The sequence below is a fragment of the Syngnathus floridae genome, chromosome 17 (genome assembly GCF_059516105.1).
Source record: "Syngnathus floridae isolate MCC-2025c chromosome 17, RoL_Sflo_1.0, whole genome shotgun sequence".
Classification (NCBI taxonomy): domain Eukaryota; kingdom Metazoa; phylum Chordata; class Actinopteri; order Syngnathiformes; family Syngnathidae; genus Syngnathus; species Syngnathus floridae.
The window spans coordinates 4,768,346-4,786,464 of record NC_142429.1 but is presented as its reverse complement, the minus strand read 5'-3'; the positions used below and the strand labels follow the sequence as shown (position 1 = coordinate 4,786,464).

The 18,119-nt window shown below is 48.7% G+C and overlaps 2 protein-coding genes across 2 annotated transcripts; one reads left to right on the top strand and one right to left on the bottom strand.

Moving 5' to 3' along the window:
* Positions 1-55: 55 nt before the first annotated feature.
* Positions 56-11,765, bottom strand: LOC148383775 (myosin-11-like). Its single transcript, XM_088357538.1, has 41 exons — positions 11,544-11,765; positions 11,163-11,333; positions 10,873-11,029; positions 10,707-10,734; positions 10,467-10,587; positions 10,171-10,263; positions 10,008-10,071; positions 9,816-9,914; positions 9,575-9,718; positions 9,286-9,381; positions 9,101-9,219; positions 8,855-9,007; positions 8,497-8,670; positions 8,243-8,416; positions 7,994-8,108; positions 7,709-7,902; positions 7,526-7,647; positions 7,367-7,436; positions 7,131-7,291; positions 6,162-6,270; positions 5,922-6,053; positions 5,649-5,855; positions 5,431-5,568; positions 5,246-5,369; positions 5,006-5,177; positions 4,675-4,887; positions 4,449-4,593; positions 4,162-4,368; positions 3,966-4,070; positions 3,693-3,845; positions 3,349-3,597; positions 2,981-3,193; positions 2,694-2,906; positions 2,342-2,503; positions 2,133-2,261; positions 1,894-1,982; positions 1,654-1,777; positions 1,349-1,557; positions 1,171-1,279; positions 935-1,107; positions 56-814 (listed from the first exon to the last, which is right to left on the bottom strand). The coding sequence occupies exons 1-41, from the start codon at positions 11,709-11,711 to the stop codon at positions 550-552; spliced, it is 6,063 nt and encodes a 2,020-aa protein (XP_088213664.1). The 5' UTR covers positions 11,712-11,765; the 3' UTR covers positions 56-549.
* Positions 11,766-15,432: 3,667 nt separating this feature from the next.
* Positions 15,433-16,799, top strand: hoatz (HOATZ cilia and flagella associated protein). Its single transcript, XM_088358269.1, has one exon. The coding sequence runs from the start codon at positions 15,487-15,489 to the stop codon at positions 15,934-15,936; it is 450 nt and encodes a 149-aa protein (XP_088214395.1). The 5' UTR covers positions 15,433-15,486; the 3' UTR covers positions 15,937-16,799.
* The last annotated feature ends 1,320 nt before the right edge of the window (positions 16,800-18,119 follow it).

The window sequence follows — 18,119 nt, the reverse complement described above, 5'->3', positions numbered from 1 at the left end:
CCTTTTTTTTATGAAATCCTTTCAGAAAACAAAGTGAGACGAGAGGGTACACACAGAGGAGGCAAATGCACTTTAATGGTCTTCAGTGTTTGGTTCCAAATGTGCCAGAATGTGTTTGCAACAACACGTGACGTGTCAAGAAAAATAATTCAAACGCAAAGCTGGTGTTGACATGGCAAAACTTGAGTGCGCTCGTGACAAAGTATAATACTTTGATGTCAAAATATAACTCTTGGATAAACATTGCACTTTTGTGGATAGATATACTAGTGCTACCTATTTTAAAAAAATATTGCATTTGGTACAAACCTTTTTTTCAAGGCCCAATTTAATTTGTCTAGACGGATAGATTTTTGGATAGAATATTTGAGTGCAAAAATCCAATTTTTTTTATTTTTTTTTAAGCCAAACATTGCATTAGATTTTTTTATGTTAAGTAATGTATAGAGTCCAGTTGTGGAAAATGTTGCACGATCTGCTGCTCTTTGTTTTGAGTGTGACAGGTGAAGTGCGTGGCAAAGCAACAGGTGGCGCTCCCACTCGTGGCGATTACGCATTGGGGTCGCATTGGCCGAGCTCCTCATGGGAATCCTCGGGCGGGGAGCTTTGTGCGGCGGGAGATGACGAGCGAGCTTTCTCTTCCTCCTCATCTTCCTCGGGGATCTCCGCCGAGTTCTCCAGGATGCTGCTCCTCCTGCGGCCGACATTTCCTCCCGTCAGCACCCCCAAGCTCCTCATAGAGTTTCCACTCAGGCCGCTGCTGCTGCCGCTAGCGCGGGGACTGGAGCTGCTGAAACTGGCCTCGCCGCCACGTCTGCAGCAGACAAACCAGGAAACGAAGATAAGGAAAATTTAAATATTTACCACAAACTTTAATCTTTCCTATGCAGTATACAATATATCCTAGCATGCATTTTTTTTTTCCGCGTGTCACCTGAGTTTGCTTTTGAGTGCGGTGACCTCCCTGTTGAGGGCATCATTGGCCTCGGCCGCCTCATCCAGCTCCCTCTGCAGCTTCCTGCGGGCGGCGGCCATGCGCTGCGCTTCCTCCTCCGCCTCCTCCAGCTGAAGCTTCAGCTGCTTGACGCGCACGTTGCCTTTCTCGGCCTGCAAACGATAACCTCGTCACGTCAACCGTGTGTGTCACGTCCGTGGCTTGTGCAGTGTCACCTGATCTTTGAACTGCTGCGCCTGCTTCCTCTCGTCCTCCATCTGGGTGCTTAAGTCCTTCAGCTTCTTCTCCTTCTGACGTAAGTTCTTGACGGTGGCCTGACGCTCCCTACAGTCATTATCATTTCTATCACTGCTAACAAATAAATATCAGAATGTTATCAGAATGAATTGTCACCTGCTTTCCACCTCCATCTTCTCCTCCAGCTCCCTGACTTTGTTCTCCAGGGTGGTGACGGACGATTTAAGCTTGGATCGTCCCTGGCCTTCCATCTCCTGAACTTTGGCCTTGAGCTCCCGGTTCTGCTTGTCCAGCTGCTGCCTAGCCGCTTCCTTGGCCTGCGAAGACGCTCGCTCCGTTGTCAGCTCGGTGCTCAGCTGCTCCACCTGCACGCACAAGGTATGACTCGGAAAGCAAAATTGTTCCAACAAAATAAAAAGGATAACTTTGCCAAGCCCTGGACAGAAGGACACAGACGTTACCTGCTGCTGGCTCTTCCTCAGACGCTCGTTGAGGTTGATCATGTTGGTCTGCTCCTCCTCCAGTTCTTCCTCCAGATGGCTGATCTTAGCGTCTAGGCGGCGTTTCTCATCAGACAACATGGTCCTGAAATGGACATTGTGTTCAAGAACGGATAATTTGCATAGCTGATACGGGTGACAGACACTAAAAAGTGCTGGTCATGAAGTAATGAAAGCAAAATGACAGGAATGTGCGCTCACTTTCCGGAGGAATTGGTGGCAAGCTCCTCGGCCAGCTCGTCTCGCTCCGCCTCCGCCTGCTTTCGAGCTCGCTCAGCCGCCGCCAGCATCTAAAGCACACGAGTCCGATTGAGATGTATCACAACTAGAATTGAATCATTATTGAAAGAAATCATCGAATTGTATCGAAATTAGAATGAATCATATCACGTCGTAATGGGACTGTATTGTGGAATTGGCCACCCTAACACCCGCTGTACCTCATGGAGCTGCACCACGTCAGCCTCCATGACTTTGGTCTTGCGCTCGGCCTCCCTGGCCGAGGTGAGGACTTCCTTCTGGGCGGCGCGAGAGTCCTCTAGCTCCCGTTGGAGATCTTTCATCTGGCCCTGAGGGTGCGGAGGATATCGATGCGGTCAGAGGTAGAAACGATGGTGGAGAACCTGATGGGAATGTTGGGCCAACTGGCCTGGATCTTGCGCAGCTGCTTGATCGCCTCGTCGCGCGCCCGGTTGGTGGTCTCCAGCTGGTCCTCAGTGTCCTTCAGTTCGCCTTCCAGCTTCTTCTTGCCGGCCGACACCTGAGCGCGCTGCTTCTTTTCCTCCTCCAGCTCTGACTCCAGCTCGCGTACCTGGCCAAAGAGCGGAGGGAGGGAGGGGGGGGGGGGGGGAGGGGGGGGATAGGGTTAGGGTTGGGGGGGAATCCATAAAAATCAAAATCCCCATTTTAGTCATCCCCCATCACACCCCAAAAAAATTATATTCTAAAGTTCTACGTTCTGAACTTGATCTGTTCTTTCCACAACTATATCTTGGTTCCACCTGCTTGAGGAGCTGCTTCCTCTTTTCCTCTCCGGCCTCCTCGCGGGCCTGCAGGTCCCTCTCGTGCTGGGTTTTGAGGGCTTGACCGTTGACCTCCAGACGAAGCTTGGCGTCCTCGGCCACCTGCAGCTCGTCTTCCAGCTCTTCCATGTGGGCTTTCATCTCCTCCACCACGGCCTCAAGGCCACGCTTGGCCTTCTCCAAGTCGTGCACCTGAAAGCAAAGTCGATCTCCGTCTATATTCCTGAAATTGTCGCTCGGGAAGATGTGGCCTTGTGGTGACTTACGCTTCGTCCCACATCATCCTTGGAGCTGATGAGGTCCTCCATCTCGGCTCGAAGGCTTTTATTGGTCTTTTCCGCATCCTCCAGAGCGTCCTGGCTCTCCTCCAGGGCTCTGGACAGAGCCAATACTTTGGTCTCCTTCTCTCTGGCCTCTGCCTCGGCTCGATCTCGCTCCTCTGCAAACTTGGAGGACACCGCTCGCTCCTCGGCCAGCATCTAAAGAACATTGTCAAAGAGGAGAGCCGGTGCGGGTTTTTGAGAATGAGAGTTATTGTTCCAAGGTGGGTAAAGGTACTGAAATTTTACTGTCAAGTGCTTGAATGTAAGCAAATTGAGATGAACCGGAGAAATACATATCACCACAAGCTCACCTGGTCAAACTTCTTCTGCTTCTTCTCCAGGTTGGAGACAAGCTGCCTCTGGCTGTCCAGGTCCATGAGGACGTCCTCCAGCTCCTGCTGCATTCTGCTGCGGCTCTTGTCCAGCTTGTCGTAGGCCGAGGCCTTCTCTTCGTAATCATTGTTGGCCGCCTCCATGTCTCGCAGTAGACGCTTCTTGCCTTCCTCCAGCAGCTCCACCGTGCCCAGGGACTCGTCCAGCTTCTTTTTGCAGTCAGACAGCTGATGGTGGACAGCAGAGTCAAGTCATGCGGTCTCGTTAGTCTCTTTGCACTATTTTCGTCTTTGATGAGACTTTTCTGCCTGAGGTTCCTGACCTGCATGTTGAGGCTGGACACCTGCCTCTCCAAGACCCGCTTGGCCTCGCTTTCCTCCTCCAGCAGTTCCGTCAAATTGATGCGGTCATCTTCCATCTGCCGCAGACGTCCCGCCACATTCAGCTTCTGGCGCGTCTCCTCGGCCAGTAGCTCCTGCAAGGTCATCACCAGCAAACACAGGTCGGTTCCAATCTAGCTAAATGGACTTTGATTCCTTTTGATGTATTTTCAATTATGCCACACCGCGCTACTTCTGACACGAATGTCGTTCACCTGAGTGTCCTGGAGCTGCGAGGACAGCCCGGAAATATCTTTACTCAGCTTGATGCTCTTTCCCTCTGCTTCATTGAGAAGACTGCTCATGTTTTCCACCTCCACCTTGAAGAACACAACGCAAGAAGATGTCCAAACCGTTGTGCTCTGGCCCCAAACCCCCATGAAGACTGCATGGCCATCTATTTTGACGTACGGTCATCTTGGAAACTTTCTCCCCAAGTTCGTTCCTCTGCCTCTCGCTCTCGTTGAAGCGAGCGTTGACGTCGTTCAGCTGAGCATCCACTTTTTTCTTCTTGTGCTCTACGTCCTGCTTGGCGGCAGCCAGAGCGCGCAAGTCGGCACTCAGATCCGCAGACTCCTTCTCCAGGGCCTGCTTGGATTTCTCCAGACCTGCTCGAACCTGAAGGGAGGCCATTTCATACCATTTGCACAAATACCTTGACTGGTTTGTGAGATACAGCTATGGCGGCAGGTGTTTACCCTCTTGGCTTGTTCCAGCTGCTCGGAGAGTTCCTCCACCACCTGGCTGTGCTTCTGCCTCAGGTCCTGGATTTGGGCCTCGTGACTGCGGCCCTCCTCTTCCATGGCCTTCTTCAGCATAGCCACTTCCTGCTCACGCTTTGCCCTGGGAAATACAAACGGGAGCTAGATAACTGAGCTGGGGTATGACCTGGATTATCTTCTACACCATGGACCAGAGACTAACCGTAGCTCCTGCTGTGCTGCAGTGGTGTCCAGGCTGTCCTCCAGCTCCGAGCGCAGTGCATTGAGCTCCTCTCCGAGGTCCCGTCTGGCCACCTCCACCTTGGCTCGGGCCCCCCTCTCGGCCTCCAGGTCCTCCTGGAGCTCGGACAGTAGGGTCTCCAGTTCCCGAATTTTCTTGACAGCCAAGCCTCGCTGGTTGGTCTCCTCATCCAAACTGTGCAAGACCAGAACATTTGTCTCAACTGGACTTACTTAGGAGTCCAACCAGTAGGTATTTTTGTGAAGTCCTGATTTCTGGTTAACGGACCTCAGTTTGAGAAGAACTGTCTTACCGCGCCTGCGTTGCCTGCAGCTCATCTTCCTTGGCGGCCAGTTGCGCTCGGAGCTCAGCCAGTTGCGCCTGGAGGTCGGCCAGCTGCTCGTGGAGCTCGGCCAGTTCAGCTTCCAACTTCCTTTTGGCCTTCTCCATGTCCAGGCGACCCTTCTCCTCCTTTTTATAACGTACTGGACGCCGTAGAGGAAGGACACATTCGAACACAGTTGGAGAATAAGCTTCTGTTCTGGTGACTGACCTTCCAAGTCGGAGATCATCGACTCATGCTTGGCCTTCAGCTTGGTTAAGTTCTTTGACTTCTCTTCCTCCTCGGCCAGGTTGGAGTTTAAGTCCGCCATCCTCTCCTCCAGAAGCTTTCGTTCCTAGAAAGATTCTGTTAAAAAAAAAAACGCACCTAACCAGGGTAAACAAAAGACCTCATACCTTTTGCAGTTTGTTATTCTGGTCCTCCATGACCAGAACATCCTCTTCCAGTTTCTTCACCTTTCCTTCCACGGCAACTTTCTCCAGCTGCAGCTTCTGACGAGCGTCTTCTTCCTCTACCAAATGGGCCTCCATCGTCTGGAAAAAAAAGTAAAAGGTTTCAAAAATACGTAGCAAAACATTGCGATAAGAATTTTGTCAAGCTTAGCACAACCAACCTGCAGCTGCTGTTCCATGTCCTTCTTCTCCTGCTGCAGGGAGGTGGAGCGCTCCTCCTCCTCTTCCAGCCTGGACTCCATCTCGTGGAGGACCTCCTCCAGCTCCTGCCTCTTGGCCTCCAGGCGCACCCGCATCTCCTCGGCCTCAGCGTACAGCTCGGTCTCGGTGTGGAGTTTGCTCTCCAACTGAGCTCGTTCCTCCATCAGCTGAGCACCAAAAACGGACTCGCGCTTGACATGAGGCCTTGGAAGAAGATTTACAAAGGTTCAAACCTGCGTATGTTTCTGGGTGATCTCCTTGAGTTCCGCCTCCTTTTTGGCTGCCACTTCCTTCGCCGCCTTGAGTTCCTCATCCTTCTGGCCCATTTCTTCCTCTTGTCGGGTGACCTGCAGCAGGGGCTTCACCTGGAGGAGAGCACTAAGAGCTAAATATCAACCCTCAAGCTCAGGATAAGTCAAGTCTTAGCATCTTTATTTTTATTTTGGAGTAAAATGCATCAGTGAGCCTCAAACCTTAGTGAAGAGCCTCCACCACTGCCAATTCTTGAGTTTGAGGTAGCAAGCACAGTTCCTCTGGATCACCTTCATGGCAGTAAGCTGTTGCTGACGTTTGCTGAATGCCCTGCAAGACGAAAATATAAACAGAAATGCTTGATTTCTGTTTATGAGCTGCACCAAGTTCCTGGGGGTGCACATCAGTGAGGACCTCTCCTGGTCCGCAAACACCTCGTCACTGGCAAAGAAAGCTCAGCGCCGCCTGTACTTCCTGCGGAAGCTCAGGCGTGCATGTGCTCCTCAGGCAGTCCTGTCTACATTCTACCGTGGCACCATTGAGAGCGTCCTCACCAGTTGCATCGCTGTCTGGGGTGGTAACTGCACTGAACAGAACTTGAAGACCCTGCAGCGCATAGTGAATACGGCTAGTAAGATTATTGGTGCTTCGCTCCCCTCCCTGAAGGACATTTACACCTCCCATCTCGCCCGCAAGGCAACCTCGATTGCCAGAGATGTGAGTCACCCGGCTCACTCTTTGTTTGACCTTCTGCCCTCTGGGAAGAGGTACAGGAGCCTGCGCCCCCGCACCACCAGACTCGCCAACAGCTTCTTTCTCCAGGCTGTTAGGGCCCTGAACTCGCTACCCCCTTCTGCGTAGCGTGCGGCACTGTTGCGCTATTTTCGGGAATGTCTGCTGTACGCGCACTTGCTCCTTTTTTTTCTGCTCCTCTTATTTATTTATTTATTGTTGTGTTATTTATTCATTATTTATTCAGCACGCTTTTGTTGTACTTGTTTACTTGTTTGTCTGTTGTGAGCCATGTCTTGTCACCGTGGGATAGGGGGGAACGAAATTTCGGTTTCTTTGTATGTCTTTGGCATGTGGAGAAATTGACAATAAAGCTGACTTTGACTTTGACTTTGACTTTGATTTGGTACAAGCACAAACCAGCTGTTGAGAAGTACAAGTCTTTGTGTGTGTCATACTTGCGGGCCAGGAAGCCTCGGGCTTGTGCCTGGAAGGAGATGATGATCACGGTGAGCTTGAGGTCTCGCTCTTCCTCCAGCTGAGCCAACACCCCCGTCCTGAAGAACATCTTACTCTGGCCGATGCGATACAGGTTAGGGTCCAGGTCCAAATGCTTGACCTGGAAAACGACAATCGGTATCTAAATGGCAGGCCCACACAAGACACTTGGTGGACCTTTTACTTGTCATCTTACCATCAAGCTGCATGCCTGCTTGCCATCCATGAAGCCCTTCGGGATGGCGTTGGCCGCCAGGATCTCGTACCTGCACGGATCCACAGGAAAAACTCACACTTCAACAACAAGCAACAAGAAGCAGAAGATAACATGAACAACAAAAAGATGGCGACGTACCTTTGCCTGAACTCCTGGAATATGATGCGGTTTGGGAATCCCTGCCTGCAGATTCTGATTCCCTCCAGCACACCGTTGCACCTCAGCTGCTCCAGAACCAGGTTGGCATCCATCTTTCCTGCCTGTGGCACACAATCAGTATTTGGCGTTCGGGTGCACTGTTGAAAGGGTGCACTGGCGTACCCTCTTCTCGTGGTTGGGGATGATGCAGCGGACGAAATTCGGTTGTGTGTTGTGCAGTGTAGTCATCAGCTTCCCCAGGGACTCCTTATACAGCTGGCCCACCGTACGAAACATTCCCTTTTTGGACTTCGTGGAGCTGGGCGCAGCGCTCTCCGACATCTTGGTTATGGTCTCCAGGCCCACCACTCGATCCGCTGATGAGGGCAAAGCGACACAGGAGATGGTGTCAGTTGCGAGATCCAGGATCTGGAAGCCAAAATGGGGGAAGAACCGCAGACGACCGACCGTCCTTCCACAGCTCCTGGATGAAGTTGCTGGAGGAGTTGCTGAGAAGGGTGGTCACGTTGTCGTTCAGGGGGTCCATGTTCTTGGTCAGCCAGCTGGCTGCATTGTAGTCCACCTGGGAAGCAAACAACATCACATACTCAATGTGGCACTGAGACAACCTATACCCAGAGTTGCACCCATGAACTTGCGAAGGAACCCTGTCCAGTTGGCCTATTGTCACCTTCTATCAGAGGAGCTGATGCTCACCTTCCCAGCGTAGTGCACAACGGTGAACATCAACTTGTCTTTGTGCTGTTTGGGTTTGGCGAACTTCACATGGTTGGCATGCGTGTTCATCAGCTTATCCACAAAAGAGACGTCTGTGGCTTTGGGGAACCAGCACTCTTCATCCAGCAGAGCCAAGATGCCCGGTGGGTTGTTCTGCAACACCAATGTATGCTTTCAAGGACAGAATCTCACATTTCTACAAAAAACAAAAACAAACGAAAGCTAGTCCTGACCCCCCTCTCGATGAGCTCGATGCAGGGCTGCAGGTCCAAGCCGAAATCGATGAAGTTCCAATCGATGCCCTCCCGCTTGTACTCCTCCTGCTCCAAAACGAACATGGTGTGGTTGAAGAGCTGCTGCAGACGCTCGTTGGTGTAATTGATGCACAGCTGCTCATAGGAGTTGTCCTGGGATTGCAACAAAGAACATTACAAAGAACATCATTATTCATAGTTATTTGAAACAGAGCTTCCAAGAAGAGTCTTTGGTACTGAACCGCATGCTGCTTCACCAAGTCTCAAGACATAGACAAGATTATCTGAGGACATGTAGCAGTTTATGGTGGGAATTTTCCATTACTGTGACCATCACCTCGAAAATCTCAAATCCGGCAATGTCCAAGATCCCCAGGAAGGATGAAGACTGCCTCTTGCTCTTGTCCAGGGTCTTGTTGACTCTGGCCAGGATCCAGCGAAAAAGACGCTCATACATGGCTTTGGCCAGCGCCTCCACCGAAAAGTCGGCCTGGTGGGATGGAGAAGACGGTGGCAGTTTGTTTCTTTGAGTTCAGGTGACAACATAGTCTATCTTGGTGTCTGTTCTCGCCGGACTTTCCACCTGCTGCTTGGTCTGAGCCTTCTGAACCACTTCGCGCCCCACTTTGATTCTGGGTGTTAGGAAGGCCCTTGTGAAGTCAGTCACATTGATGCCTTGCAAGTGGCACACCTTCTGGGCAGCTGGTGCCAGCATGGAAAGAGTTTGGATGAGAATCTAAATGAGAGCCTGTGGTATGTTTCAAGTACCTGTGTTGTCCGGCATCGTGGCCTGCTCCGTGTTTCGCTCCTTCTCAAACTTGATGTTGCCCAGCTGGAGAACCGTTGAGACCACTTTCAACATCCCTGCAGAAGTAGGCAGCAAAGATACACTCGTAAATACAGACCCAAGTCTGGAAGTTTGCTTGGCTTCAAGGGTTAAGGCAACAGTTGGGATCTGTGTCTTGCTCAGTGGAAACTTTGGAACTGCATAGCTGGACTGAAGTAGATCCCCCAACAGAATAAAGTCTACAGACTGCCGTCAGATACTGGGGCGTACCTATTCTCTCTTCCTCTGTGAAGCCCATGATCTCCATGGCCTCCAAAGTCTCGACAAACAGCTCATCGTCCTCGATGCCGGGAACCTCCACGTGTCCCGCCACCAAGAAACGATAACTGCTGAAGCCCTCAAGAAGAAGCTCCTCTGAAACACAAGTGCTAGTCAGATCTAGCTTAATTTCTGAAGTTGAACTGAACGATTGGCAACCTTCTACAGACTGCAAATACACTTGATTGCTCACCTCTCAATTTGTCTTTGGCTCCGGCCACCATGTAGTAGAAGATGTGGAAGGCTCGCTCTGTGTTGCCCTGACGGATACAACGAGACTTTTCCAGAAGGTCTGATCAAGTCAAGAAGAACCTTGCTATTAAAGTTGGGAAAGCCCTGCTTTGTTATAATAGGGAGAAAAAATGTTTGTGAACAGTAAGGATACATGTGTCAATGTTTGCGCCGACCAGAAAGCCGGTCACGTCAAAGTTGAGCTTGATGAACTTTCCCTGCAGACACAAGTGGGTCACAGGACACCTTTAATTACTGAGGGAACTTTCCGTCATAATTGTGGCGAGTGTCAACTTACGAACTGATTGACAATTTACAAATCGTGACGAGTTGTCGTTCTTGATGGTCTTGGCGTTGCCGAAAGCCTCCAGGACGGGGTTCGCCTGCAGCAGCTGCTTCTCCAGTTCCCCCTGCAGGTACAGGCAAGAACTGCGTAAGCGTCTCAGTGAAAACAGAAACTTGGCGGTATCGTAAAAGTGATTCGACACTCACGTAAGCCAGCGATCCTTGTGCTTGTTGTTGTGTTTGCTGTTGTGCCGGCTGTGGAAAGTAACACAATCATGTCAGATGTTATAAATAAAGGTGGAGCACCCCAGGGCTCTTTTCTTCATACCCTATTATTAATTGAACTCACAGGATTTGCTTCCTTTTTGACTTTGTGTGAGGAGGCCACGATGGCCAGGTACTGGATCACCTTCTTGGTGTTTTCTGTCTTGCCTGCTCCGGACTCTCCGCTAGGTGTCACCAAAAAGACAATTCTTTCAATTTGCGTTTGTTTGCGTGGGCGCCTACAGTGATTCGGGTATTTTCCCTCTATGGTTGTTGCGTGCATGTGTGCGTGTGAGAGACTCACGTGCAGAGGATGGACTGATCCTCACGTTCTGTGGAGGGGAATCAAGCGGAACAGACCAAAGATAAGCCAGCAGAGATTAGCGGTCTAAAAATATGGAAGAAGAACAACGCCGCGCTGGCGGGCGCTGCTCCATGTAAGGCCATGAAGGAAAGGAAAGGTGTCTGACCTTGCATCATGTTCCTGTAGGCATTGTCGGTGATGGAGTAGATGTGCGGTGGCACCTCGTGACGCTTTTTGCCCTTGTACATGTTGATGATCTTCTCCGAGTATATGGGCAACATCTTGTACGGGTTGACCACCACGCAGAAGAGGCCCGAGTACGTCTGCCATGCACAACCGCCAAAGACATGTCAACACCCCCCAAAATTCAATCAAAGCTGTCCATACAAGTGAAGCGAGGAGACCTCGGCTCTCCGCACACATCCAATAGCACAAAATAGTTTGCGTGTGACGTACGTAGATGAGGCTGGAGAAATATCTCTCTCGCAGGTTCTGCAGGACGGAGGCCTCGTTGAGGAAGGTGAGGGCGGCCATGTCCTCTACCTTGTTGAACTTGGGCGGGTTCATCTTTTGGATGTCCTCCTTGTTCACCGTCGCCTTGCGCCCGTTGGACAACTCCACCAGCACCTGCAAGCGAGCCGCCACAACACAATGCAGGATAATCAGAAGCACCACCACTAAGGTAATCAAATGCTTTTTACTGGAAAAAAAAGACAAAAAATATTCTTATCGCTCCACTTTACAAAAATTAGGTCACAGTTTTTCCTGAGAAGAATATGTAGCAATATTGCAGGAATATTGATAGATTTTTATTAGTTAAAAAGGCTTTGGTCTGACCTCATCGCCCTTCTCTTCCTTGATGCTGGCGGCCTCAAAGCCTTCCTTCTCAGACGGCACCCACACCATCTTCTTGGCCGCCCAGTCGGCCTGCGCCACACCGCTGTTGCGGAAATCGTTCTGCAGGAACAGGAACTTGCTGTCGTCCGCCGCTGCCGGATCCGCCATGTCCACAACACGCGCGTCAAAATGGCCGTCGGAGGCTGGATTGGATTCTGTCGCTTGGAATGAAGTCCGCTTGCCCTTGGACCTGGGGAACACAATGAAAAAAATATTTTTGGGAGAGAAAAAAGTTGTAATTTTTGACAGTATTTTTCCCTAAGAGTAATATTAGTAATATTAATAGAGAAAAAGTAGTATTCTTCCAGAGAAAATTTCAACATTTTCCAGAGAAATGGTAAAATTTTCAGGATCAGATGTAAAAAAAAAAAGACAAAAAGTAGTCATCCTACTAGACTAAAGTTATACTTGTTTAAGAAAATGAGTAATCAGGGGGGAAAAAACGAAAAAATTAGATAAGAAGCCAAAATTGTTAACTTTTTCTAAAAAAAGTAATTATATAAACTTTTGCAGAAAAAAGGCACATCTTTTCTAGAAAAATATGCTTTTATTAAGAGAGATTTTATTTATATTTTTGACAGGAAACAAAAATATTAGTCCCATTTTAAAATTTCTGTCTGCATGGCGCTACTCACTACCTTCCTGCGCGGGGACAACAATGAGGCACTCTAGGCTTTGACCTCCTGCTGCAAAGTCGCCCCAAAAACAGCAAAATTACAGCGAGGATAACGCAGATGTGCCATGCCGGGATGCCCATGTTTGGATGGCCCTCTTTGGCTCCCGCTGGCCTGCCGAGGGCCGATGGGCAACTGGCAGCCGCTGCGCTACCTTATAAGGTGCGCCGGCCTCTGTGTCCAGCCAAGCTTGGTGTTTACACCAAAAGGCTGACACCACACTTAAGGGCACCACAGGGTGAGCAGTCGTGCCTGACGCCGGCATGCCTCATAGAAAAAACAGTATATATTTTCATAAAAATAACAATACATTTTCACAATGAGGAATTAAAATGGATAAGGTCCCAGGAAATCATCCACAAGTGACTTAAAGGGACTACAATTGCATTTTAACTGGCATCTGGTAATTTTAAGATACTCAGAAGTTAGTTGATTGGAAAGAAAGGTTTGGAGAAAGATGAACAAAGAACAAAAAAAAGACACTCACTGTTGTCAGGTCAGGTCGGCTTCTCGGCGCAGGATGAAAGCTCGACTCGGAACGAGACAATTAAGAGCCCACAGCAGCTGGATGCTACTGAGGAGGAGGATGATGCCGATGGGCAAGATGGTGCAGAACTTGACGCTCCTCCTCCTGCTTCCCAAATTTGACCGTGACACCGTGACTTAGTCCAAATTTGGCAGGAAGGCAAAAGCCCACAAAATTCCATTCAGCAATCAGTGAAAGACCGAAAGGAGGCAAACTTTGGTGCTCAAGAGGGCTTACAACAGACACCTGTGCTAGGTCGTTTGTAGGTGAGGGGTTATGTTGTTGTTTAATTGACTTATAATGATTAATAATAATGATGATAATAATATAATCATGTGATCATAATGTGAGGAGGACGCTTGCCGCTATCAACACCCGTAAGGCGGCGGGCCCAGACGACATCCCAGGTCGAGCGCTGAAGGACTGCACTGAGGAGCTGATGGGTGTCTTCACGGACATCTTTAACATTTCCCTGCAGCAGGCCATCGTCCCATCATGTTTCAAGGCTGCCACTATCATACCTGTGCCGAAGAAATCTGCTCCATCCTGCTACAATGACTACCGCCCCGTGGCACTGACACCCATCATCATGAAGTGCTTTGAGCTGCTTGTCATGGAGCACATCAGATCCATTCTCCCTCCCACCATAGACCCCTTCCAATTTGCGTACCGAGCCAAACGGTCCTCTGAGGATGCCCTCCACTCAGCCCTCACCCACCTGGAGAATAGAGACTCGTATGTGAGATTGCTGTTTGTGGACTTCAGTTCTGCATTCAACACCATTGTACCACAGCGACTCATCTGCAAACTCGACAAGCTGGGCCTCAGTACCTACCTCTGCAACTGACTGCTGGACCTCCTCTGTCAGAGGCCTCAGGTGTTGGCGACAATATCTCCTGTAGCATCACGCTGAGCACAGGGGCCCCCCAAGGCTGCGTGCTCAGTCCGCTGCTCTTCACCCTGCTGACGCATGACTGCACTGCAACCTACAGCAACAGGGTCACACCCAACACCTGCCACTGACCATCGACGGTGCTGTGGTAGAGAGAGTGAGCAGCACCAGATTCCTGGGGGTGCACATCAGCGAGGACCTCTCCTGGACCACCAACACTGCATTACTGGCAAAGAAAGCTCAGCGCCGCCTGTACTTCCTACGGAAACTCAGGCGAGCAAGTGCTCCTCCGGCCATCATGACCACATACTACCGTGGTGGCTGCACTGAATACAATATGAGGGCCCTGCAGCGCATAGTGAACACAGATGGTAAGATTATTGGTGCTTCACTCCCCTCCCTGAAGGACATTTACACCTCCTATCTCACCCGCAAGGCGACCTCGATTGTGTGTGATGTGAGTCACCCCGCTCACTCTTTGTTTGATCTTCTGCCCTCTGGGAAGAGGTACAGAAGCCTTGCGCTCCCGCACCTCCAGACTCACCAACAGCTTCATACTCCAGGCTGTTAGGATCCTGAACTCTCTCCCCCCTCCACCCTCGGCTGCATAACGTCCTGTACTTTTGTACTATATTCTGACTGTCTGCTATATGCACACTTGCTCCATTTTTGCTCCTCTTATTTATTTATTTATTTATTTATTTATTTATTTATTCATTTATTCATTTATTTATTTATTTAGACTGTCTGCTGTATGCACACTTGCTCCATTTTTGCTCCTCTTATTTATTATTTATTCATCGCTCTTATTTGTTCATTGTTTGTGCCTTCTTGTTTTTAGTTTTTGTGCTGTTTACTTGTATGTCCATCCATCCATTTTCTGAACCGCTTAGTCCCCACGGGGGTCGCGGGCGTGCTGGAGCCTATCCCAACCGTCAACAGGCAGTAGGAGGGGGACACCCTGAACTGGTTGCCAGCCAATCGCAAGGCACAGAGACAAACAACCATCCGCACTAGCACTCACACCTAGGGACAATTTGGAGTCGGCCTACCAAGCATGTTTTTGGGATGTGGGAGGAAACCAGAGTGCCCGGAGAAAACCCACACGGGCCCGGGAAGAACATGCAAGCTCCACACAGGGAGGGCAGGAGGTGGAATCGAACCCGCACCCTCCTAACTGTGAGGCAGACGTGCCACCCAGTGCGCCACCGAGCTGCCTTGTACTTGTATCTATATTGTGTAATATGTCTTGTCACCGTGGGATAGTGGGAAACGTAATTTCGATCTCTTTATGTGTCTTGACATGTGAAGAAATTGACAATAAAGCAGACTTTGACTTTTTTGACTTTGATAAAAACCGAATAATTTTTAATTTGCCAATTTTAGGAAATAGGTGGGCCAAAGTAGGCTATTTAGGTGTCAAATAAATTCACAATTAATATAAACATTGTTGGTACGATTCTCCTGTTCTTTGATTAGTGTTTTTAGAATTTTGCCTGAACCGTGAAGCCAAAAGTTTTTCACGAATTTGTCGTTCCTATGACAACCATTGTAATCAACATTGTTGCTGTCGGAGGTTTTTCTTTTAAAATACAAAATGTTTCTCTCAAGCAAGCAACGTCGCCTGTACATGCTATTTAGCACTTTAACTCGAGAACAAAAAGTTACTTTGCGACGTAAAATAAAAAAAAATAAAAAAAAACAACGGGGTCGTCTTCATCCGGGTTCTTTGTCGTTGCTACGACGACCAACTCAAACAGCACCCCGGACAGCGATAAAGTTGCCACTGTCATGTCGGCTACTCCGGAGCCCGACCACGACGTTTCCAACGAAATCCTGACCGTGTTTAGGGGCTCCTCCCCGGAGGACGTGACCCACGCCCGGAAGCTCTGGAGCTCCCTGTGCATGCCAACGCCACTCGAGTCTCGACTGGTGGCGGCGGACATCCCGCAGAGGTTGCCCGTGTCTCGGCCGGAGCGAAGTGGTCACACGGAGCCACGCCGCGCAGATCCGCCCAACCAGGACGCCGCGCAGCAACGGGAGGATGAGCGGCAGCGCTACATGGCCATGGCGGCCCAGAGGAAGGAGACACTTGCTCTACTTCGGCGCCAGAGAGAGCAGAGGATCCAGAAGGAGCTGCTCTCTGCGGCCTTTAAGCCCAAAGCGCCCCGCGACAAAGCGCCCAAAGACAAGACGAACGAGTTGAACATGGAAGAGGAGATGGTCAGGCAACTGGATTGAACCGCGTACCTTGAATGCACCATAAAGTCTACAAGAAAATCACAGCAATGAGATCCTAAACGCACCACCAACACAATTTACTTGGAAGAACTCGAGGCCCTGTGTGCGCCACAATACAAACCTAGACGCCCGGAATGCACCACTTATCCCTAGTCCATAATACCTGGAGGTCGTTGACCCACCATACAACAACCAATGAGTTGAGTTGAAGTCTGAATGAAAGGTTTAACAAAACAAAAACAAAAACAAAAAAAAACACGCTAACCTTTCTGGCTGTCTGCAAAGACTGGATTTGAGAAGGAACCTTTATACTTGATTTATGGTATTAATAAACATTTTCTTAATAAACCCATGGGTCATATGACGTCGGTATTTAAATGCATCACAATTTTGTGCAAATGTGATTTCTTGCTTGTTCAAAGTAGTTTTAAAACTTTAATATTGTGTTCATAGTCATTAGTAGATTCCACTTGTAGTCCATTTTCGAGGAGTGCTTGTGCTGGCATGAGCCTGGCTGCACGACTTTTCACTTGTTGCCATAATAGGATAAGACACGAGTGACTTGACTGTTGATTCGAGCTCATCGGGCTTCCCGACTGATTTAACGTTTTCAAGCCTTGACTCATCTGCCACCCAAAGTTGGCCTGAGGAAAGTTCTGAAGCAAAGCATTTGAGCCGTTTTCCAAGGGCTGGATAATTCTACAGATGAGGAGACACTCAAGTGGGCGGGAAAAAAAAGTCCAAATAAGCCCCGAATTCCTCCAACACGCTTTTGTGACGTTACGTATAAACGACCAGTTATCTTATACAGAATGCTGTGGTTTCTTAGTTTTCATTTCAGAATGTTGAACCTTTAAACTGTTTGTGGGAAGTAAGAAAAAACGCTGCTGGGCTTACCAAAATGAAGCTAACTGATATAGATTTCATGCTAAGGTAATTTTACGCTAAATTTCATCTATGCATGATGTATTATGTTAGCCTCAGTAATAACTCGTTTTCCCATGTTTTTGTTGTGTGAAAGGCACCGTCTCCAAAAGTGCGTCTTGAAGTTAACTCAGCAACCTCCCAGCAAGGGCGGGAAGACGACAATGTCGGGACAGAGGTGAGATGTTTTTTTCATGTTAGTGTTTCAAGCCTGGTTTAAGCTTTTAAATGTAAATTTGATTGCGAGTGTGAATGGAGCCGCCAAAGATTTTGTAGTGTTGCAAGTTGACCACAGGAGAGCAGCATTTTCATTTCAAATAGCGCCACCAACGACATCCACAGTTCATAAAGTTCATAACTTCTTCTGCCTGCACTCTGGGGAAAATGAATGCTACGAAGAAATCCTTCTGATAATCTCGTAATGAACCTCTTCTATTCATTTTAATTAAGTGCTGAGTTTATCTTATCTGCAAGTATTGATCATTAATTGATGAAGAAGTCATGCTCAAATGAGGGTAATTAATACAATTGAATGAAGGGAATATTTTATAATGATGCAACATGGCAGTAATAATCCCAAACTCCCTAAATTATAGAGCGTTATGAATATTCGGACAGTTTTAATGTGATGGAAGAATCTTGCTCTGAATTTTCCCAAATGTCAATTTAATATTTTGTAATTAGGATTCGAGTGTATCTCCCGAGTTTGAAATACATATTATTGTTTTAATTTAGAGTTAGAAGGCAAGGTTGGGTTCCTACTTCCTCCACTCGTATGAATGAATTGGTCTTGAATGTCATAACGGGAAAAAAAATCATTGAGCGCTTGTAAAGACTGTCGCCACAAATCAAGGTGACACAAGACGGCAAAAATAAGCAGCTGCAGTAAAAGCAACACATTGAGCAGTTTGGTGACCGCCTTGTAAAAAGCGGCTTTCCAAGAACAAGTGTCGTGGAGCACACAGACAACTTAGACGTGACCTATGCTAGCGAAATGTCCAAGTCTCGCCAAGTCGTCGCCATTTTGTTGTTGTTTTAACCCTTGTATGAAAATTAGCCCAGAAATGTCCATTTTAAACCAAAATGGCCATCTTCCTTCCTGTTTAAGAAAATATTCCAAAATGGCTGACTTCCTTTCACTTTTGAGTCATACGTTTTTTACCCTTTTTTGTGTGTCATTTCCCGTCCACCCAATTTAGTGTGGAGCTGTAAAATGGGCGTTGGGAATCTTTCTTTTTCTCAACTTTTCAGGGGGCGCT